The sequence below is a fragment of the Rhipicephalus microplus genome, chromosome 5, assembly GCF_043290135.1.
Source record: "Rhipicephalus microplus isolate Deutch F79 chromosome 5, USDA_Rmic, whole genome shotgun sequence".
NCBI classification, from domain to species: domain Eukaryota; kingdom Metazoa; phylum Arthropoda; class Arachnida; order Ixodida; family Ixodidae; genus Rhipicephalus; species Rhipicephalus microplus.
The window spans coordinates 45,915,204-45,939,129 of record NC_134704.1 but is presented as its reverse complement, the minus strand read 5'-3'; the positions used below and the strand labels follow the sequence as shown (position 1 = coordinate 45,939,129).

The 23,926-nt window shown below is 45.9% G+C and overlaps 2 protein-coding genes across 6 annotated transcripts in view; one reads left to right on the top strand and one right to left on the bottom strand.

The window, feature by feature from the left end:
* Nucleotides 1–3,592, top strand: part of LOC119174625 (uncharacterized) — an 80,794-nt gene extending 77,202 nt beyond the window's left edge. For both annotated transcript variants that reach the window (XM_037425613.2, XM_037425614.2), the window contains exon 10: nucleotides 667–3,592. In XM_037425613.2, the coding sequence (XP_037281510.2) occupies nucleotides 667–1,053 (387 nt within the window). In that variant the 3' untranslated portion in view covers nucleotides 1,054–3,592. The remainder of the gene's footprint in view (nucleotides 1–666) is intronic.
* LOC142817763 (uncharacterized) overlaps nucleotides 1–23,926 on the bottom strand; it is a 379,761-nt gene that overhangs the window by 204,667 nt on the left and 151,168 nt on the right. The window lies entirely within an intron of this gene.

The following is a 23,926-nucleotide window of genomic DNA, read 5'->3' as shown; positions in this document are numbered from 1 at the left end:
GTTTGGGAGGCATCTGCAACAACATTAATTAGCTTTCACCATTCGAGTTTTTGTTCACCGAAACTCGGTGACTCTACAACTTCAGAACAGAGTAACTTGTAGAAGAGAAGAATAGCGAAATGTAGAAGAGATTCACGAGCAAAATAAAACGTAAGAAATGAAATGAAGAATCAATAGAAATTATAACTAAGAAAACTACCGTTTCTATGTAGATGCGTGTACATATAAAACCAGTTGGCTGCTCATCTGGGAAAACTTAATCATTCCATTAGGATTATTCTACATAATCACACACACTCTCATTTTTCAGAAGCCAGAAACAAAGGCTCTAATCGACAAAACAAAAGTTTATATTATTAGCTCGTAAAAGCACCTCTAAACGGGTTTTTATTGCTGAAGTAAATCGGTTACAGATAAATAAGAATTGATGTATAGCTTGAAGTTTACACCAGACTGCGCACAACGGTATGAAGCCTGACCAGAATTGTGTTGGTAAAGATTTAACTTCGCCAGAAAGTAGCGTAACATTGTAATGGACTGTCATCGCGTGCGACGAAATGATTTACACCAGGGGTATAAAGGCCGACTATGTTCGGTGGAGCAAGTCTGAATCTAGTGTCTTAATTCCTGCCTTTTTTCTCCTCTTCTTCCTCGCTGCATTGACAGGATGGCGAGCCGGAGCGGGTGAACCCGTACTCGTTCGGCTACTCCGCGTACGACGGTCTTGGCAGCATGACGTCGCGTCACGAGACCAAAGACGAGTCGGGACGCGTGACGGGCTACTACATCGTAGAGGACGTGGACGGCCGCAAGCGGACGGTCCACTACGTGGCTGACAAAGATGGCTTCCGGGCGACAGTGCACACGAACGAGCAGGGCACCGACAACCAGGACCCGGCGAACGTCAAGATGCGCGTCGAAAACAGGATGCCACACCCTTCGCCCACTCCTCGGACTCCATCGCCAGAAAAGACGTCCCCGTCGCCGACGCTAGGCGATGGTGTGGACGTTCCGGTTCTGGACGCCGTTGATCAAAGTGTGAAAAAGAGCTAATAGTTACTCGCTGTTACTTATTGCCAGTTAGAGTTCATTCAAAAGGGCCATGCAACACTTTGTGGGCATGTTGGGTAAACGCTGCCGATAGATGGTCGAGGCTCTTGAAAACACGCGAGCCAAATAATATATTTCAGCGAGCAGCCTGGATACTACGATTAATTCCCAACGTCAGAACGAAATCGCTCGGTATTCCTTCTATAGATGATTCCATAATCCAAAATGGCACGTGACAAATACGGAGTCCGTGACCATTGGCCGATTTGAGCAGCGTGAGTGGCATAGTTACTGCGACCACCGCGAGGCGCCGCGACGTGCCCACGCTCAGTATCACACTGAAGTAAGCCGCGTGTTAAGAAAGAGAAGTGCTCAAGGTAATGACTCGCGCCGGCGAATGGGCGCAGCTTCTTGATCTTCTGTCATCCTTCCCCGCAGAGCTTTCAGCGTGCTCGCTGGTAGAAAAGGAGAGAGTAAGTGCTTGAAGACGTGTGACAAATCCACCTAACTCCACTTGTATTTTGTCAATTTTAAAAAATTTTGCGGCAGTCTATTCGTGAGGTAATTGTGGCGGTCTATTCGTGAGGTAATTAACTCCTTCAATGAAGTCATTCGAAAAAGGTTGCAGGTCCCCTTTAGTTATTATGATTCCATTGTTCTCGCCCTTGCATGAGCACGCGTGACAGACAATGCAATTTTATAGGCGGACGGTAGTTTTGAGCCTGCCGATGGTCAACACCACGTTTCGAAGACAACGCGAGTGGCGTCTTTTAGGAGGCGCGGGTACACATTATGCGAATACGACGTGCATCCTGTTCTCAGGAAGCACAACCGAACGAGAACTGACGCGCACATCTCCTGCGCATGTTTAGCTACGTCACTATTAACTTTCAGGTGTCTTATCGCTTGCGGTGGCAGCAGAAATGCTAAACCTCGCGTTTGTTTGTTTGTTTGTTTCCGCAGACCTGTTAGAACGTTGGCGTAGACGTATGAATCGCATTGTGACGTCCAATTTACGTGAATGCGTCCTTGTCGAAAGCAATCGTGAGCATGGCTTGAACTTGCAGGAGTATATGTGATACGCAGCTATACGTATGCTCTACGAATGTGACAATGAAGAGAAATTTGCTGGTTAGTCTTGCGAAAAGGTGAACCAGCGTGTAATTGTTACAACCAGCTGACATCTTTCTCGCAAAAAAAAAGAAGCCTGCGCACAAGGAATCTTCCACTCGTGCCAGTCAAGTGTTGACAGTAAAGTGCCTGTAAAACTAGGGCTGTGCAAAATATTTACACGGGTCAAAAATTCTTACTGCTGGCTAGCAGTTTAGTGCGACGAAGCAAAACGAACAAGTTTGCTCACTGCCAGTCACAAACAGTATCTTCAGGTGCCCCAATAGAAGTGTTCGAACCATAGTGTTTCTCTTTTGGTGCTATGAGTTTGACAAAAAAAAAAAAAACGTTGTCGTGATGGCGTGGCGCCACAGCCGCACTAGAATTCGGGACACGTGTAATACGGAAGTGCGTCTCATCTTTCAAGGTGCCGAATCGCTGTTACTGCACTAGTGGAGCTACATTGTTGCGTATATCAACAGGCTTTGCGGAGGATGAGGGCGTTGCAATGCTTTTGGCAGCCTTAGTGTCTAAGCATTTTTGGTTTCGTAATATTGCTGACATCACTTGCGCATATCACGCTGTACAGATCAGAAAACACAAACTTGAAATAAAAATCACGCGCGTCAGCTTTTTTTCAGGGCATTCACTTTTTACTTGGCTTACTGACTCGCCCACTCGGTGAATATGAATGATTAGCCAGGTGACTTCTTTATTCAATCACGCGCATTACGAAGATGCTGCTATGCTATTATACTGCTCTCCACAGTTTTTTTCCTCTTTTTTCAGTGATTCGAATTCAATACACACACGGGGGACTTAAAGATCAATGCGTGCGTGATATGCGAAGATGTTAATCGCTGCATTTTTACATTCATTATCGTATGTGTGTGCGTGTGCGTGAAAAAATTGTAACTATTTTGCGGTTGATTTTTTTGGTCACGCATTCAGACGCGGGACGAGCAGTATTAGGCGTAATGACTGCAAATGACTGCAAACGCTCCCGTAACTTCATGCCAATGTCATTCGTTCCGGCGAGCCGCACTATGCAAGTCACCGTTCGCGTGCGCCGTCTGGCTTTTTGCTCATCACTGTATTTATAGACCTGTCCAAACGGCACGTGGTTTTCATTTCTTCACTCGCTTTCAAGCTAATCTCAGAATCACATTTTTGGTCTTTATGTACGTGGCTACACATTTTTGCACTGCATCGGTAATTCTTATGTATAGTCATTAATTAGAGGCATTCAAGGCGGTCTTATGCTGTACTGAGATTGACGAATGTAATAGTTTATTTTTATTTTGCTTTATTTAAGCCATTATTTCAGGTTCTTTTCATCACGAAACTCTGCCGTCGCAGCAACTGTGTTTTTTACAAGTTTTACATAAACGCATTCTTTCACTGAGCCACAAATAAAAACATTTTTGTACAACTTGCCTCCGTGTGACACTTTTGAGTGCAGTGTGGGGGAACATTGCCCAGTATCCTTGCGCAGGTACATCTTGCTAATTGCGCATCCTTGTGTCTTGATAATTAATCATACGTCTGTAAGCGGGGGTGTTGGAGGGGGAGAAAGATGGGGGTGAAGAAGGGGGAGCAGAGTGGTCCACAGGTTCATTCTTGCGACTTGTATTAAAACGAGATGCTGTTTATGCTTCAGGTAGATCAGCTGTTGTGTCAGAAAACTCTGTGAGTACGCGCCACAGAAAGTGCGTACGTGGCAAGCAGCTTAGCATAGCCTAGCCTAGTCTATTTTCATGCAAAATGTAGTATAGAAAGGAGGTAGGAAAGGGTGATGACGAGCAGGAGCCATTAAATGAGGAGGAAAGAGCATGAAGGATAGCATTGTAGCACAATTATGCGCCACAGACAGTGGGCCAAGTAGCTCCTGTAGCATAGCCTAGCTTAGTTTAGTGCCACGCATAATGTAGTATAAAAAGGGGGTAGGAAAGTGTGATAACAGGGAGCAGCCATAAATTAGGAGGGAAATGCGTACCGGATAGCCTTGCAGTACAATTATGCGTCACAGGCAGTGTGTATGTATAAACAGCTCCTGTAGCATAGCAAAGCCTTCATTAGTATAGTTTAGTACGGAGATTAAAAAGGAAAGTCAGGGTCAGGACAACGTAAGAGTGAGGGGGGAAAGGATGAGGCAAAGGAGATGATAGGGTAAACCATATTATTGCCTTGTACAATATATCAAGGAGTGGGGAAGAGAAGCGATGACGCTGTGAAATTGTATCAGAGTTACGAGTAGGGAAAGGAGGAAAAAGGGCTATGATAAAGAAGGAAAGAAGAGAGAGAAAGAAACTTTATTTGCGCATAACGCGGATCATTGCAAGTGATCGGCCCTTATTCCAGGGCTCCGCTGGACCTTGCTTGCCATCATCTCTGCCCGTTGGAACGGACAAAGCTAATCGTCAAAGGTAGAGCTGGACAGCAGTGCCTCCCGCTGTTTGTTCCTCGCTGTCGCTAATGTTGTGGTGTTCTTCATTGTGATGTGTACACTCCCACCTAATGTAAAACAGAGTTTGTGTGGCCCCACAACACGGACACATATATCTGTATGCTGGGGGGTAGAATACATGTAGCCTGTGTTAGTGCGTGTATGTGTTTGTCTGGAGTCCATGTAACACTGCAGATTCCATTGCTGTGAGGTTTTTATGCGGAGCTGAATACAGTTTTCTAATGTCGCTGTAATACTCAACTATTGTTGCAAAATTAGGTTCTAGGAGCAGAACTAAATTTTTTTCAATTGCTAGGTAGTGGCTCCTGCATGCCAGCTCTAAGATTACTCAGCACATGAAACTCCATTTGGTTCCATAAAAATTATGACAAAGTATAGAGTATCTTGGTATACTGTATACTTCAGTCGCCACAGACCATGGGTATTTCCAAAGTAGCTCCTACCACGAGGTTGGCCTTGGTGGCTACTTTTCGCCGAATGGTATACTTTAAACCTCCATATGCTCCGTATGTTGGCTTCGAGGCGGAAATGTCGTAGGCCCGTGTGCTCAGATTTGGGTGCACGTTAAAGAACCCCAGGTGGTCAAAATTTCCGGAGCCCTCCACTATATACGGTGTCAGTCATAATCATATGGTGGTTTTGGGACGTTAAACCCCACAAATCAATCAATCAATCAATCAATCAATCAATCAATCAATCAATCAATCAATCAATCAATCCGTATGTTGCTTCATGGCGGCTTTTGTGACTGCTTCTGAACTTCTTTTACGGCGCGTTAGGCTGCCATTTTTTCTTATTATTTGCCGATAAAAAAAACGCACTGTTTTTAAGCTTTTCTGTTGTGTCATCCGATTCGCTCGGCACCCTCCTCTCACCACCAAGATCGCGCGCATCGATACAAACCAAAGCAACAGGGGGCGCGTCCGCAACTACGGAGCGGCAAAGTTGCGTGCACGTTGGCAAATGCGTGGCTGGCTGGGTGGTCGCACTAACCGCCAGGCATGCTGATACCACACGCCATGCTCTAATATTGATGCACAGCGCGTGTTCTCGTGTGAATATGAAAAAAAAAAAGATCCGAAACAAAATGAGGCTGTTACTGCACATCTTGAAGCTGGACTAGTAATATGATAATCTACTAATCAATCTCGACTGTCAGCTACAGAAAAAAAGCTGCCTCAACGTTTAATATTCCGTCTGACTTGTTGGCTGGAATATGCCGAAATGGCCATATCTCGCGAAAACTATATTCGTCCTATATAAACTCCTTTAGGAGGCACGGAATTTACTGTCCGTATTATTACGTCTGGCTTTAAGACCGAGCAAGGCGGCAAAACCAGTGCTCACATAGAATTATGTGAGCACTGATATCGAATTCTTTATACAAGGTTATGGGCCAAACAACGAAACGTTCCTTTCCTCAGTAAGGAAGCCTTCATTTTTGTGAGGCCGCCTTATGTCACTTTGAAAGCTTCCTCACTAAGGAGCCCTCGGTAAAGGCTTCCTTGGCGCTTCCTCAGCTTAAGGTTGCTTTGGGGCTACCTTCGTGCGCCCTTAGGTCCGCTCCTTGCCCTGAACGAGCGCTTCGCCTCACAGCTAGCCCACGTGATGTTTTCGTTTTCGAGGCAACCCTCTCACCCCACCCCTGTGGGGAGACGCGAGCGGTGAGCGTGCGTGCACTGCACCACGGAGGAAGGAAAGGAAAAACCTGTTTCCTTCCTCCGTGAAGCGTTTCAGTGTTGCTAGAATGCACCACGTTTTGCGCTCGACTACAGTGGCTTTTCACATTCAGTAATCGTAGTTGGAAGAAAGCGTACCCGCGTCTCTATATTAACACTTCAATTTGGAAGTGATGTGGTGACCCAACTTTTTTTTTAGAGAATAAACGCTTGTGAGCAAAGCTTATATTCGATAATCTCGAACGCAGGAGCGCGGCAACCATTCCTCCCGCGAGGACGGGTTAAGGGAGCTTTCAGAGTACGCTTGCTTCCTCCGTCGGTACTTGGTTGTAAGGAAGCCTCACGTAAGGAGAGGACGCGGTCGAAGGAAAGGAACGTTTCGTTGTTTGGGCCTATATTATTTATCGTTGAACTATAAAACTGTACTCATACTACCTGTTTCCGAATGGGCTACAACATTGGAAACAAAATTCAATGGCGTGCCTACTTTGGCTACGTTTAGGTAGAATTATGGCTCCTTTTCATGTCAAGGCCACTGCAACTCTCTTAATAGCATAAGTGAGAAATGTCTCCGTCAGTTTTTTATGCTGAAGCTGGAGAGTCGACCATGCGTAAACAGTTATAAAAATCCATCTGGCGCAATTTCTGCGTATAGAGTCGCAACTTTGGTGAAATACACGTGTTTAAATTTGGGATTCAGTTCGGGTTTGAATAAATTTTCCAAATGTTACAAAAGAGTGCGTATTTGCTTTGTTGCTGGTGCTGGAGCAGACATTTGGAATAATTTGATAAGCACCCCGTGCATTGAGGTACAGCACGCGCCGAGGGTTAGCACTGGTAAATGTTCTGAACAGCGAAACCCAGGCGGCATAAAAAAAAAACGCGGAAAAAGCACACCAATGTCAGTATAAGGGAAATATTTCTTTTTTATCAGAAGTACTGCTTACTGGTACTATCATTTACTACATCGAAGATACCAGCCTCCAGGTGTAAATCTGAAAAATGTGCACATGGCAACGATCATTACTGAAACACTAAATTGAGCGCACTACAAAACAAAGATGGACGAACACCAAGAATGGTAGGCAAAAATTTGTTCATGGGTGCAGGATCCAGTGTACCATCAAAGTTAAAAATCCAAGCAGATGGAGAAAACGCCTTTCGCACTTCCCCCTACCAGTGAAGTCACTGGTTTTTTCCAAATCACCACACGCATAGGCGTGCACGGAGTTCCTCTGGAGGGAGAGAGGAATGAATACTCGTTGCAGTCTCCCCCCCCCCCCCCTCGATATTACATATTACGTCAATGTGCGTCTCATCTTTCAAAGCGTCGAATCGCTGTTACATCACTAGTGGAGCTACATTTTTGCCTATATAAAAGGGCTTTGCGGAGGAGGAGAGCGCTGCAATGATTTTGGCAGCCTTAGTAGCTAAGCATTTTTTTTGTTTCGTAATATCGTTGACATCACTTGCGCATGTCACGCTGTACAGGTCGGAAAACACAAACTTCAAATACAAATCACGCCAGCTAACAATAACAAAAAAAAACGCGTAAGCTAATAATAAGGATGGTGTGACCCTTCGGGTTGCAGCACCGCTCTTCCTTATTATACCTATGTCTAAGGTTGACGTTGCGTCCCTTCTCATTGGTGACTAGACAGAGGGGCGCCCGTCTCTGCTAGCGCAGCTTATGACCACACGCCTCATAGAGGAACACCGGAAATCTCACCTCACAGGTGCCATTGTGTAGCGCACCTATAGTGTCATGCTGCAATGGTTTTAAAAAATATTATAGTTAGAAAATGCGACGATTTTGTGTCTTGTAGAGTATAAAAATATTTCACAACTTTTAGCCCATGATGGCGTAGTCAAGCTGAGATCATATGAATTTTATGCGCGACTTGGCACGTCATGCTAACAAAGCGCCCAGCCACTAGCAGTACTCTCACGTGTGCAGATGTCACTTCCACTGCAGAAAAATTGGCAGATCCTACGTATAGCGGGAATCGATGATATGCGAAGCACGAATGAGGAACATTGCTATGTCACTTTGAAATCGGCACAACGTTATGAGGTGGAGGTAAATGATGCTGTACATGACTTCTGTGTCATGATTATCATGTACAGATGTGTTGTTTACTTTCGTTATCTATTTACATCACGTTGTATAAAATTTAGTCTATGTGGAGCTATAGCCTAATGGCCGCGAGCACGCTATGAGCGTGGTATGCTGTCATGTTCTTGCATGACACGCGAGTCAGGATTATCATGTTTGCACCAGGAATATATTTCGCCATCCATTGACGTCACGTAACACCAAATTTGGTATATGTGGAGCTAGCAAAAGGGCTGGTAGCGCATCATGAAGGTCCCAAAATACTCCACTGTAGAGTTGACGCGCGCGAACGCTGGGCACAGCGACGCTATGTTAGCAAAACGCGAGCACTCTACAGTCTGGCGCAAGGCACGGCCGGTGCGACCAGCGTCCGTCGGCGTGGCCCGACGGCAACCGGTGCGAAATGCGACATGCTGCATTTCATGCTGATTCGTTACCCTGGCAACACTGCGCCTCCCTCTTTTCGTGACGGAAGGATGCCGAACGCGCTGAAACGCGCATGCGTCAAAGCGACGCATCGTGGCGCGCGCCGTCGAGTCTTTGGCAGGATCGGTACCTGGTGTGGCAACGCCGGCGTGACGCGACGAAATGAACGCCGGCGAGCACGCGCACCGTGTCAAGTCGAAATATGTTGGCGCCTTGACTGTGGCATGTAGTCATGTTCTTATATGACATGCATATCCTGATTATCATGTTTGCTCCCGTTACATACCTTCGTCATCCATTGGCGTCACATAATACCAAATTTGGCATATGTGAAGCTAGAGAAACGGCCGCGATCGCATCATGAGCATCATGAGTCATGTTTTTACTTGACACGCATGTGGTGATTACCATGTTTAGATGTGTCATTTACCTATGTCGTCCGTTCGCGTCGCGTAATACCCAGTTTGGTACATGTGAAGCTAGCGAAACTGCCGCGAGCGCATCATGAGCGTAGCATGTAGTTCTTGCTGTTACATGACACACATCTCATGTTCATCATGTTTGCACCAGTATCATACCTTCGTCATCCATTCACGTCCCGTAATACCAAATTTGGTATAAGTGACGCTAGCGAAACGGTCGCGAGCGCATCATAAGCACGGCATGTAGTCTTGTTGTTACATGCATGTCATGATTTTTATGTTAGGGTTTGTGGCTTGTGTTCGCCACGCAATCACATCATACAGTACCAGTTTTGCAACATGCCATGTGAACAAAACGACCGCAAGAGCTGCCAGACTACGATATATAAATCATGACATTGAAAACATATATGTCATAATTTTCGTGTTATGGCTAGTAAAATATGTTCTTCATACAGTCTTCTTATGCCAAAGTTTGGTATCGATACTATTATTGAAACGGCCAGGGGAGCTAAAAGTCATAGATAGATAGATAGATAGATAGATAGATAGATAGATAGATAGATAGATAGATAGATAGATAGATAGATAGATACGCTCGAAATCTCCAAAGTTCGTCAAGAAATGCTTGGCATTTAAAAATGGAGGTTGATAATCGCTGTAGTCGGAGCTAAAGGTGGCCTCACCATTCAGATAGGATAAGAGCTCTTTTGCTTTCCGCGTTCCTGCTATAGCATCGCAATATGTCCACATTATCTGTGCTCTCCCTATTTCAATACCCCCAATCCCGTTTCGTGTGCAGGGTAGCCAAACAGCGCTCCTGGAATGGTTAACCTCCCTGCCTTTCTTTCTCAACCATGTCTTCTCTCCTCCACAGTAACAGATGAAGCGCTGAAAGCGCGATGTTTAATTAATGCCGCAGGAGTGGCTTCCGTTAGTACATGCTATTTTAGACTTTTCACTTTTTTCCCCTTTCGGTACGGCATCTGAACCTTGGCAGCTAAGGAGAGACTCAACACACCAAATAATATTTTGATATTAACTTTTCTGCAAGGCACCTCAGGTGTAACACTCATGAACACGTAGTGCACATTTTCACGTCATGGCACAAAAGACAACCATGTAGGCGCAGAACAAGATAATGATTTAGCCCTGGCTCCGGCTTGTTCCATCATTTGATCTATCGCTTGTTTTTACGCTGCCCGATATATAAAAAAACAGAAAAATAAGAAACTACTGAGACAGCCAGAGCTAATGCTTTCGTCGTGAGCTTCCGTGATGCTGCTCTCATCACGTAATAACACGCTACCCGTACATATTGTAACGAAAAGTTACTGTTAACCGCTCCCGGCTCCCCTGCTCGACATCTCCCCGAGACTCTGGCTGGCTCCGGTCCTCTGGGCAGAACCCCCACTGCATCAACTGGTGGCAGCAGTGGGATCCGAATCCACGCCTTTATCAGACTTGTTCTCCTCTCACACGCAACCACATAGCGTGTCTGCATTATCATCATCACCGTCATAATTTTCAGTCTATTTAGGTCCACTGAAGGACAAATGCCTCTCCCAATGATTTCCAGCTTACACTGTGCTGTGCTGATTTCATTTTATACGTGCTGACTTCTTATATTCGCCAATCCGTCTAAAACACGGCCTCCCTCTACTGCGTTTCCCACTCATTGGTAACCATATTCTGTTGCTCTTGCTGTCCGCGGGCAGTCTGTTCTACGCATCACGTGACCAGCTCAGGTCCATTTTATCGCTTAATGCGAACGAGCATATATCTTCCTGACCGATCAACTATCCTCCGATCTCCTCCTGTTATTCGATATCATTTTACGTTTCATTGCACTCTGCGTGGTCCTCAACGTGTTGCTCTAGCTGTTTTCGTCTTCTCCATGTTTGACCTCCACATGTTAGGACACGCAGTATTTAGTGGTTGCATACCTTACGCTTTGAAACGTGCGGGCACTTCCTGGGAAATAAAACTGAGGCCAGCTGTACAAAAGCCTGAACAGTACACTTTTAGGATCTATCAAAATCATATTTATGCCATTCAGTAGCTTCAATGTGTATAAGGAGAGGATGCCAATGCGTGGCGCCGACTACCTCTCGTCTCTTGCACAATAGTTGCCGTCGCAAAGTAGAAAACAAACTCGAAACTACACAAGTACTCGTAGCAGAGCACCGATGCACTAAGTCCCTGTTTTTGACACAATAGAGAGTCCACTCAACTTAAAGTTTACAAAACACGAATATTCGCAGAAGTGAAATCAACCCCAGTTAATATAAAAATACGATAATATGCTGTCACAGCCCCCCTCATCATGAATCATTCGCAAACTGTCTCTTAAGTGCTGCATTCTAATGGCAACTGTTATGTCATCACACACACACACACACACAAAATTCTGAACGAACGCGAAATTATAAAAAAAAAACATGTAGCCAATAATGCGGCTTCATAGTAACGCAAACGAAATCGTGATAATAGTTGTTTAGTGCATAAGTCGTATATGAAGGAAACGTGTAAATTTAAAGGCTCTCATTTTTCGTTGGATACCATATTAACGGAAAATTGGACAAGTCCGTGAAGTGCGTACACACACACACACACACACACACACACACACACACACACACACACACACACACACACACACACACACACACACACACACACACACACACACACACACACACACACACACACACACACACACACACACACACACACACACACACACACACACAATTCTGCACAATAAAACGTTTCAGTTTTGAAAATGAGAGGTTGGTAGTCCGATAAATACAGTCACTGCAGGCTTTTCTTTCTTTCTTTCTTTCTTTCATTCTTTCTTTCTTTCTTTCTTTCTTTCTTTCTTTCTTTCTTTCTTTCTTTCTTTCTTTCTTTCTTTCTTTCTTTCTGTATACACATATATTTTTTTGTTCCCACCACACCGCTCATATGCCGGCTAGACGCCACAGACCCACCACGCGGATACACTACGAAAAATGTAAGAGAGGCTTCGCAATGCAACCAAGGGATGGCGCCCCAAGTCCGCTCGTACAGTGTTTCTTCATACGCTGCATTTCGATCGTTATTTCCAGCTTGCGTGATGGAAGACCTTGCTACACGCCTGAATAGGAGTCTAAAAGTGACACTCCCTCGGTAGTGATTCTCTACTGGCCTTGTTGGAGAGATCAGAAATAGCAGCATAATGGCTAGGTTCTCGAAACAATAACAGTGTAACCTTCAAAGCAAGTGCTGTTCCCAGTCGTGAAAAGAGATGGCGCTAAATTGAAAGGAGGATTGTTTAGTGGCGCGAAACCTGAATCCCCGGTCCTTGAAGTTATTCAAGTAGCTCATTGTCGCGAGGCATTTCAGGGTCTATCCTCATTGTTTCAAAGATATACACTGTGGCCCAGCGCGTCGAACAAGCGTACGCCAGCGTCTACAGGCATGCCAGGGATTCCTGCACCCCGATGTATATCGTCCATCTGCACTGTTCCTCATCCAATAAAGTGGCAGTACGTGGTGCATGCTCTGAAATCTACAATGCTACTTAGTATGAAATAACTAAAGAAAGTGATGTAACATTGACTTCGTCCAAGTTTCTATGTATAGGACTGATCACCAGTAACAACAGTCAGAAATAAACCAAGAAAACCGAGGTTGCAGAAGCGGTACTGGTGCGTGTTTCCGGACTCAAAAACTTCTATTGCGGAGATCCGATGTTCTTTGGCGCTTCGTGATACCATGTACTCGCTGGTCCTGTTGCCCGCGATGTCGGAGACGATGGTCAAACATTGGTGTCCTCTAGATGGCGGAGACCATGGGCATTTTAAGTACAGTTGCAAGAAACAAACTTGGAAAGTAAATTCGCGGCTTGTATGTCGGACCTGCAGTTACTGAAGTCTGCTGTGCTGTTATATGCGTACGTGTCACGTACACCAACTAAAATGAAGCCCACAGCACCTATATGTTCGTGTGTAATGAATTAATAATACTTTTTATTAGAAATAAATGAGAAGCAGATGTAGGGAACTCGGATAACATGTTACGGATGCGCCTGGTGTGGAAACCTGAGAGAATCAAGACATCGCGTCCCTGAATCAGCTGTCACTCTTCATATCGGGCCCAAACACAATAGTTTTTTTAGACATGAGCAAACAAACTCACGAGGGTTTCTTTGCTCGTGATGCGGGTTATATCTTGCCTAATGTGATCCGCCCCATCCTTATTCTTCTAATTTATTCAGCTCGCGAGCTCTGTGGGAAAAGTTATGGAAAGGATGATTTTAACGCGTCTGGAATGGTACTTAGAGTTCTACGAAATATATCCAGATGCCATGTCGGGGTTTAGACGAGGTCGCTCGTCAATTGACAATGTAGTTGACTTGGTGACATATGTAGAACACCAGAAGGCCTGCAAACGGTTATCTGCTGCTCTGTTTCTTGACGTTAAAGGGGCCTACGACAATGTCACCCACGAAGCCATTCTCAGCGCACTAGAAGGAGTGGGACTCGGTGGCAGGATATATACGTGGGTTCAGAGCTACCTACAGAATAGATCATTTCGCGTGCAGACAGAGAATGGCCCGACACACGAGTATTACTGCAGCCGAGGAGTCCCGCAAGGCGGAGTGCTAAGCCCCACGCTGTTCAACCTAACACTCATTGAACTAGTTGGCAAGCAACCAAGCAGTGTACGACTTTCCATTTATGCTGATGACATCTGTGTGTGGACATCAGGTGTGACTCGACTTCAACTTCGCGCTCGACTTCAGAAGGCAGCATCAGTGACATCGTACCACTTACGCAAACAAGGGCTTGAAATCGCAAGTGAGAAGTGTGCAGTCATGGCCTTCACCAGAAAACCAATGTCCGCTTACGGCATATCAATTAACGGGCAGTTGGTATCATACAGCCGGAGTCACAGGTTCTTGGGAGTCGTAATCGACCGAAACCTGTCTTGGACACCCCACGTAAACTACGTGAAAAAGCGGCTGACTGCCATTTGTCACTTATTCAGGTTTCTTGCTGGGAAAAGTTGGGGAATGTCTGTCGAGTCTATGTTAAAGCTGTACAAGGTATTATTTACTGGATTCCTGCGGTATACCCTACCTGTTATATCTAACACGTGCAAAACGAACCTGCGCACAATCCAAAATATTCAAGCCCAAGCGCTTAGGATATGCCTTGGTTTACCCCGCTGCGCATCGACAGCTGAAACAATTGCCATTGCACAGGACTACTCGATCATGACTCACATCACCATTGAAACGATGCGTACGTACCTCAGACAACATGCAAGGAATCCTTCCCACCACTTGGCAACCCTTGCTACTGAGAGGCCCCGCACGAAATTTAGTGCAATTGTCTGTGCTCATTGTGCGTCGTTTACGTCAGGTTTTACGCCTGCAGAGAAACTGGTGTATCCTCCGTGGTGCCTGACACTTCCACAAGTACGTGTTTCAATTCCAGGAATACAGAAAAAATCAAATTTGTCTTCATCAGCCCTAAAACAATTGAGCTTGAGCCATCTGCACGAAATGTACAACAACCACGTGCACATATACACCGATGGTTCAACCACAGCGTCTGGTTCTGGTGGTGCGGTGGTGATTCCAGCTAGAGGAATCACTCTGCGAATCAGGCTGTCACACGCCACTACGTCCACAGCGGCAGAACTTGCGGCTTTGCGTGGCGCCATAGAGTACATCAAATCCCAAAGACCGAGTAAATGGGCTGTGTTTTCCGACTCAAAACCAGCCCTACAGAGCATGCAGTCAGTCCTTCGACGAGGTTGCCATGAACAATTAACTTACGAAGTTGTCAAGCTCGTTCACCACGTCACAGAAACAGGCCACAAGGTCAAGTTTCAGTGGCTTCCTGGCCATTGTGGGATTAGTGGCAATGATTCCGCAGACAACGCGGCTCGCACATCGCACCAAGAAGAACACACCCTTCCGATTCCTTTGTCAAGGACTGACTCTGCACAGCAACTTCGTCACCTGGCACGTAGTCTGAGTCTGCAGGAGTGGAACACCCCAAGCATAAGACATACGAGACTATACCAAATAAACCCTCGACTGGAACTTCGACCTCCATCCGGACTTCGTCGACGTGAAGCTTCACTTCTTTGTCGCCTTTGGTTGGGGGTTGCCTTCACAAAAGCATATAGAAACCTCATCGGACTGACCGACAATGCGGAATGCGACGTCTGCTGCACCAAAGAGGACATCGACCATCTGATATGCCATTGCCCTCGATTTGCCTCTGAAAGACAGAAGCTTTCGGACACATTGCGACAATTGGACGATCGGCCACTCTCTGTGCAGATGCTACTAAAACACCGTCATCGCCTTTCATCGGCTCAAAAAGCAGTCAAAGCTGTCTTGTGCTTTTTGAGGACTACAGGCCTATGTGACCAACTTTAACTTTTGTGTAGTGCCACCGCTGTATACGCGCCAGCTGATTGACTGCCAATGCTCCTTTTTTTCTCTCTTTCTCTTCTCTTTCCTCTGTCTCTCTCTTATCTTTATGCCCCCTTCCTATTCCCCCAGCGTAGGGTAGCAAACCGGGCATGTGCCTGGTTAACCTCCCTGCCTTCCCTCTTGTTGTTTACACCCCCCCCCCCTATTCACTCTCATGGTTCAGTCCCGCGGTTACTACCTTTCCTAAGTAGACATATTCCTTTTAAAACTTCCAGCGTCTCTCCGCTTATCGCAAAGCGTTAGTGGTTTGCTGAGACTGCTGCGCATAACTTTAGTTTTGTGCATATTAATTTCCAGAACTATCTCTTCTGCTTTCCATGTCCAGCTCAGCAATCATGAGCTTAATTCGTCCCCAGATTTACTCATCAAGGCAATGTCATCAGCGAATCGCAGGTTACTAAGATACTCTCCATTAACTCTTATCCCAAATTCTTCGCAATCTAGGGCTTTGAAACCCTCATGTAAACACGCGGTGAATAGCATTTCAGAGATAGTGTCTTCCTGCCTTGAACTCTTCTTTATTGGGGTTCTGTCGCTTTGTTTACGGAGAATTATGGTGGCTGTGGATCCGCTGTATACAATTCCAGTATGTTTATGCAGGATTCGTTGATGCTCTGATCCCATAGTGCCTGCATCACTGCTAATAGTTCGACTGAGTCAAATGCCTTCTTGTAACCTATGAAGGCTATTTATAGGGGCTGGTTGTGTTCCGCGCATTTCTCTATCACCTCATTGTTAATGTGAATATGGTGCATTGTCGAGTAGCCTGTAAGAAATCCTGTTTGGTGCTTTCATTTATTGAATTCTAATGTTAACCTAATCTACTTAGCTATTAACTGACAAGGCTATTGATATTACGTAGGCAAGGAAAAGGAAAATAGGAGGAAAAGAACGGCAGGGAGGTTAACTAGTCTATAGGCAGCCGGTTTGCTACCCTGTACATGGGAGGGGGATGGTGGAGATGAAACATAGGGGGTATAGAGGGAAGAGTGCTAAACACAGCACATTAAGCAGCACACGCGCGCTCATACAGTCATAGTCCGGTCTTGTGTTTCGTGGTGTGTGTGACATTGCTGTTACAGCCGCTTGCTCAAGTCCGTGTCGCGTAGGAATTTCAACAGTGCTTTTGTCGCCTTCTGTTGCGATGTATTCTCTCGGATACTTGAAAGAATATTGTCCACAGACATTTGGCTGTTGTCGATGCGTGCAAGAACGGACGCCAGTGACTGTAGCTGGATGACATACAACGGACAGTCACACAGGATGTCGTGTAGCGTCTCTTCGCAACGACAGGCATCACAGAGAGTGTTGTCGGCCATTCCTATGATAAATGAATCAGACTTTGTAAATGTCACCCCTAGCCATAAGCTATGAAGAAATGTGGCTTCTCTTCGGTCGAGCCCAGTGGGCATGCGGATAGCCATCAAAGAGTACAGGTGGTGTTGACGATTCATCTGGGTGGCCTGGTTGCTTGGTGGACACCACAGTGAAAAAGCGATTTCCCGAGCATGCCATCGAACATTAGTGGCAGCATCAGTCCGCAAAAGTGGTATTGCTTCTTCTCGTGTACTTTCAAGAGCTGCCCGTGCGGCAGTACCAGCATGTTCGTTCGCTATGACGCCGCAGTGACTTGGCAGCCACTGAGACGTCACATGGTGCCCTTTCTCGTGTGGAGTGCGGAGAAGGCACCGAATTTCGAAAACAAGCTGTTCGTACGGCTCGCGACGCAGTGCTGAGAGCACAGATTGTAGGGCAGCCCTTGAGTCACTGAAAATCGACCATTGTTGCGATGGTTCCTGATTGACCACACAAAGTGCAGCGCGCAAAACAGCTAGTTCTGCTGCTGTAGATGCCGTGGAGTGGTCACTCCTAAAGCTGATGGTAACACCTCTTGCTGGGACAACTACTGCACCTCGCGAACACTGGCGGTTCGTGGAGCCATCGGTATACATATGTACACTGTCTGAATATTTCTCGTGCAAAAGAAGCAGAGACAGTTGTTTTTGCACGGGCGACGAAAGCTGAGATTTCCTCCTGATCCCTGGTGCACTAAGACGCACTGTGGGTCGAATAACACACCAAGGGGGTATCGATGGTTTAGATGCAGGAGCGAAGCCCGAGGGAAGGTTCTCGTTGTACTTCACAATCATTTTAGCGAACGATGCTTGGCGCCTCTCTGAAGGCAACAGTGTAAGGTGATGACAGGGAGCACGTGCGAAGCGTCTGATGTGCGTTCTCAGGACTTCTACAGCAATGTGACTTTGTATTGGATAGTCACCAGCAGTTACAATTGTTGCCTCTGTTGACGTACATGTGGGCAGACCAAGGCACACTCTCAGTGCTTGGGCTTGAAATGCCTGTAGAACACGAACATTGGTCTCGCAGGTATTGCTCAGCACGGGCAATCTATATCTCAGGAAACCAAGAAACAGGGCTCTGTAGAGTTCCATAAGTGCGTCTACTGACATCCCCCACGTCTTTCCTGCCAAGAACTTGAACAATTGGGAAATGGCGGTGAGGCGCTTCTTCGTATAGACCACATGCGGACTCCAACAGAGGTCCCTATTAATGGTGCCCAGAAACCGGTGGGTTCTGGCTTAATAAATGGGTCACCCGCTAATTGAGATGACATAAGGGGTCATTGCTTTGCGAGTGAAGGCCACCAGCACGCATTTTTTTTTGGTGATATGCTGAGACCTTGTTTTAACAAGTAGTTGGCAGTCATAGTTGCTGCTCTTTGAAGCCGGGAACGTATCTGAGAACGTGTGACTGCCGAAGTCCAGACACAGATGTCGTCTGCGTATATTAAGATCTTAATGGTACTTGGCAAGTGTTCAGCAAGACCAATTAGTGCAAGATTGAATAGCGTCGGGCTAAGAACTCCGCCTTGAGGAACACCCCTGGAAGTATAGCGTCGCGTAGTTGGGCCGTCTTCTGTTAATACAGAGAATGACATTGCAGCCAGGTAACTCGGAATCCACCGAAAGATTTGACCACAAAATCCAACAACCACAAGAGCACGCAAAATGGCTTCATGTAGTGCATTATCATATGCGCCCCTCACGTCTAAAAACAAAGCTGTAGATAGTAACTTACGGGATCTTTCATGCTGAACGTAGATCAATGACATTGTCAATGAAAAAGCGGTCGCGTCGAAAAGCAGCCGTGAAATTCAGATAAATCTTGAAGTATTCAAGATACCACTCCAGGCGGCCGAATATCATCCTTTTTATTATCTTTCCTACGCAGCTCGCCAGTGCTATTTGGTGGTATGAAGCGAGTTCGAGTGGGAATTCGCCCTGCTTCAAGATGGGTACCAAGCGGCTTACTTTCCAATCATCAGGAACATCGCAATCCTACCACAAGATGTTGTAAAGGCTCAACAGTTCTCTCCTTGCACTTTCCCCAAGATTGCACAAAGCTCGGTACGAAATACCATCTTGAACCGGACAAGTTAAATGCCTGCAGAGAGCTTGTGTCGCCTCGAGCTCCTCCATATTAAAAGCGAGGTCTGAGTACAGGGGACGTCACCTCTCACTGGAGAATCTGGACGAGTGGCTTGGTTGGCGATCCGCCCACAGAAATCTGCGACATCGTTGTATTGCTGCCCTTGAAAGAGCGCGAGCGCTTAATAGAAAACGCTGTTCTGTAAGGGTATGCAGACCTTGCACCGTTTTTTAAATGTGTGAGAGTGGCTTGCGAGGGTCTAGTGACTGGCAAAACGTTGTCCATAGTTCCGACGCTAATCTATCCATGCGACGCTGAATCTTCTTTTGCATCCTCCTGGCTTCCCTAAGATCGTGAACTGATTTTGTGGGCTGATATCGACGCTCCGCCCGGCGTCGAAGTGTTCGGAGTAGCTCCAACTCTATGTCAAGGTCGTTCCGCGCGGAAAATATTGTCATCGTGCGAGTGGCGTTTCGCGATGTGCTCTTAATTGTTTGCTCTAACCCAGATCGTAGGCCATTGCTGCAAGCATCTTCTATGACAGATTTGAAGTTGGTCCATTGGAATGCTTGAATGGCCGTCCGTGGACCACAACTAGACAAGCCTTTGATTTTAAGGTAGGTTGGAATGTGATCACTTCCTCGTGTCTAAACATCTGCGAACCACTGGACGTATCTCGCGAGGGAGTTGGAGTCAAAAACAAGGTCGGGACAGCTGCCGTATGTCACCCCTCGGAGAAAAGTGGGGCTATAGACCGTCGTTCAGGAGAGTAAAGCCATAGTCGTAGGCGATGTTTGCTAACCTGCATCCTCTTGCATTTGTCCGCGTACTTTCTCATGCGTGATGGTGCGCATTGAAATCACCTATGATGACCCATGGTTCAGAACAAACTCTCAAAATATCCGTTAATCTTCCGGAATCGAGATTATTCGAAGATGATATATAAACGCCTATTAGAGTAAACATGAGTTTGTTCTTTTTCACAGTGATGCAGACATACTGATTGTCAGCGTGAGGCGCAATTGGTTGCACAACATACGTCAGTTCATTTGATATTGATTGACATATGGGGTTTAACGTCCCAAAACCACCATATGATTATGAGAGACGCCGTAGTGGAGGGCTCCGGAAATTTCGACCACCTAGGGTTCTTTAACGTGCACTCAAATCTGAGCACACGGGCCTACAACATTTCCGCCTCCATCGGAAATGCAGCCGCCGCAGCCGGGATTTGAACCCGCCACCTGCGGGTCAGCAGCCGAGCACCTTAGCCACTAGACCACCGAGGCGGGGCACATACGTCAGTTCACGACGAGCAAATACGGTGATTTCGCTGCACGCACCGTTTCTTGAAGACATGACAGCATCGTACCCCGAAAGTCTTATTGGTTTTGACAAATTGGGTTTACAATTGACGATGAGTGAAAACACTTTGGTATACACAAAGTGACAAAAATCTGAAAGGCATGATTTTGCTCCTCTGGCGTTCCATTGGATGACGGATTCAGCCTTGATTTTTTTACGAAATGATGAGGTGTGTGTAGCCATCTTCCCAATTGAGAGATTCAAGCACTGTGCTTATGGCGTCCAATACTGCAAGTGCGCTACGAGCAGATGCTGTCTTCATGTCGACTAATATCGCTCCGATGACTTCCATGAGGGAACGCAGCACCGAGATCACTCTGTATAGCACCTCCTTTTAAATGGGTTTACCAGCGAGTGTAGTGAGCCCGGCAGTGCTAAAACATTTCAATTCATCCTTTGATGGCAAGTACCAGTTCTGTGGAGAGGTGGCTGACACCAACCACACAGTTTGGCACCCCAACCCCGACCCTCCAATAGAGAACTGAGAGAAGGCCCTGCTCAGTTGCCAAGACCTGATGACCCAAAGGGCTCTCGTTCGATGGACGCCGGTAGCGTTGCTTGTAAATGGAGCTCCTGAATAGAAATTGCATCTAGTACTGTCAGGCGAGGAAGCCAATATAGCCCCAACCCAATCACCTCTCCGTAACCATTTATAAGTTATTAAATGTTTGACCACCACCACTGGTCGTATGTCTATTGCGGTGCATGAAATTTCATTGTGTTTAAGTTGAATGAAATTATTGGAGAAGCTTTTGTGCTTCACTCGCTGCGCGAACCTGGTACTTGGGTTTCACCAGCATTACTCGCAGTCAACCTGTTTCCGTGCGAATTCTCAAGCTCTCGTACAAGAATGGTGCTTTACGGCACATTCCGTTGAACAACCAACGATTTTTTCATCGATTCCTTTCACTTTCCTCTACGACTACTCGATGCATCGAGCATCATGCCTTGTGGGTCACATCCGGGCCACTCGGGCGCGGTATATTGCGCATTTAGAAGCACTGGCCTTTTTTGCTAGAAGGTGCGTGCTCTGCGCTCCCAAAATATTTCCGGCTCAGGTATATACAGCCCACGGCTTCCGAGAAGAAAACATTGTGTTTTGAAAACGGTGCTTTGTGACGTAGCCGTTAATCGCGTGTTTTTCGAGTGTTAATGCTTACGCAGGTTGTAATCAAAAGCGCTGACGTTTTGTGAATCTTACCTCAGCGCTTTTTGCTTCAATAACAATACTGAAAGGCTGACAAATACGCACTACAGAAAATTGTGTCGTGCGAGCACTCGGTACAAATAGACCATTGCGGAGTTTCATTTCATTTTTTTATTAGCTAAATTTAGCAGGTAGGGTGAGACCGGAAGACGCCAAGGAAGTTCGTTTTCAGAGCACGTATGTGTTACAACACCTAAAATACGTGAGGGCACTACATTCTGTCCGCGAAAATAAACGGAGACCTATAGCTTTTATCTTGCTGCCTCGTACTGGTGAAATTCGATTGAGAGATGGTAAACTTTTAATAGCACAAGTAGAAGAGAACGGTAAAAAATACAGACACGCACCCTATGTGCCTCTCGTCTTCGACGCCCTCGTCTGGTTGTGTTCCTAAATGTCTAACTACTAGTAATTAACGCTTAATGCCGCAATGTGTAATAGCCCTCATTGGCGATCACAGCCCCCCCCCCCCCAAAGTGAAAAAGGCGTCAGGTCCTACGTACCTTGGGAATTGATGTTATGCGAAGCATGCGGATGAAGGTGAATGTGTTTGATTTTTCGCTATTGCGCGAGACATTATGAAGCGGCGCCTTATATATATGTACGAATCTACGAACACACATACGTTAAACAGCCACGTATGTTTTCGGCGCTTAATATATATATACGAATCTACGAACACACATACGTTAAACAGCCACGTATGTTTTATATTAGCAGTTGTTTACAGCTGAGTAACGATGCCATTGGCAACATGGGTATTATTATAACACCAGAAGTGGTAAGCTGATATGCAGCGCTGGTGTTTGCGCTGATGCGCGTGAGGATGGTAGCCTTCAACACTGCTACACAAATCAACTTCAGCGCATGGCGACTAACTACAATTTACAAATGACGACTGTACCATAGGAGTGTATATGTGTTGTATGGAACGTTCAACCTTCCAGCCAAGAAGCAGTGAAGACGCTGATGAAATTTCTGCGCTCCACCAGACTCGCTAAATGACTGTGACATTGCCGTGCTTGAGTTTGTGCGCGTTTCTTTTTTTTCTTTAACCATTCCTTCCCCTACTTTTTCCTCCATATCTTTTTCACACCAATTTTCCTATCCCCAGTGCAGGGTAACAAGCCGGAAAATTTCTTCTGGTTAACGTCCCTGCCTTTCACTCCACCTTATTCTCTCTCTTTTATATAAAATTGGATAGCCAGAACTGCAGTGACAATCAACGTTACACGAACACTAGGATCTATATGTAAATTATATCGAAGGCCTGGCATGGCTCTGTGGTAGAATACTTGATTGCCACGCAGAATGCTCGAGTTCGATTCCATCTGGGAGACTGACACTTATCGTTTGCATTCGTCCGGTCAACGCTGTCTATGGCAGCTTATTTTCTTAACGCTCGAGCGTTTAAGTTACCCACGTGTATTCTCGCCATCCCTGGGGTAGATATTAGATGTCTATGCCATGCCATATACCCGTATGTCAGTGGTACATACCTGTCTCCGGGGATGTGCTACTGTTTTTTCGAAACTGATTGATGACGTACGCTACTAGATTGTGGCATTATTGATGTCATGACCAGTGCGTCATATTCGTGAAACCATATTGTTCCCTTCATGCTAAGTTTTCTGTTCCCCCAGGTCAAGGGGTGATCATGAGAGCACCCAGACGTAGGCGGTCGACAGACAGACAACAGACAGACAGATATATAGATGCCAAAATTGCTTGCAGAACGCAAAGAAATGCTTTGAATTTAAAAAAGAAGATTTGCCAAGGTGATTGATTACGTACTCTGACGAACGAAATTGACCCCTTGTCATCCCGTTCCGCTCTCCAATGTCTGCGTAGAATTCAGTGCACTCACTGGTACAAAAGGAGGGAGAGGCAGAACGCTTAGAGCATGCTGTGAATTCCTGTAACATAGCTCACTCGTTTTACACGGATTCGGGAATTTTTGGTAATAGTATATTCTTCAGGCAATAAAACTTTTTAATGAAGCCGTTCGATGATTACTTGCAAAACTGTAGCAAGTTCTCTTTCATACATCCAAACGTTATATAGGGTATCCCAGCTTTCACGCAGTAAGACAAAGAGGAATAATGTTATGTGAAGCCAACCTGTTACATATAGTTCTT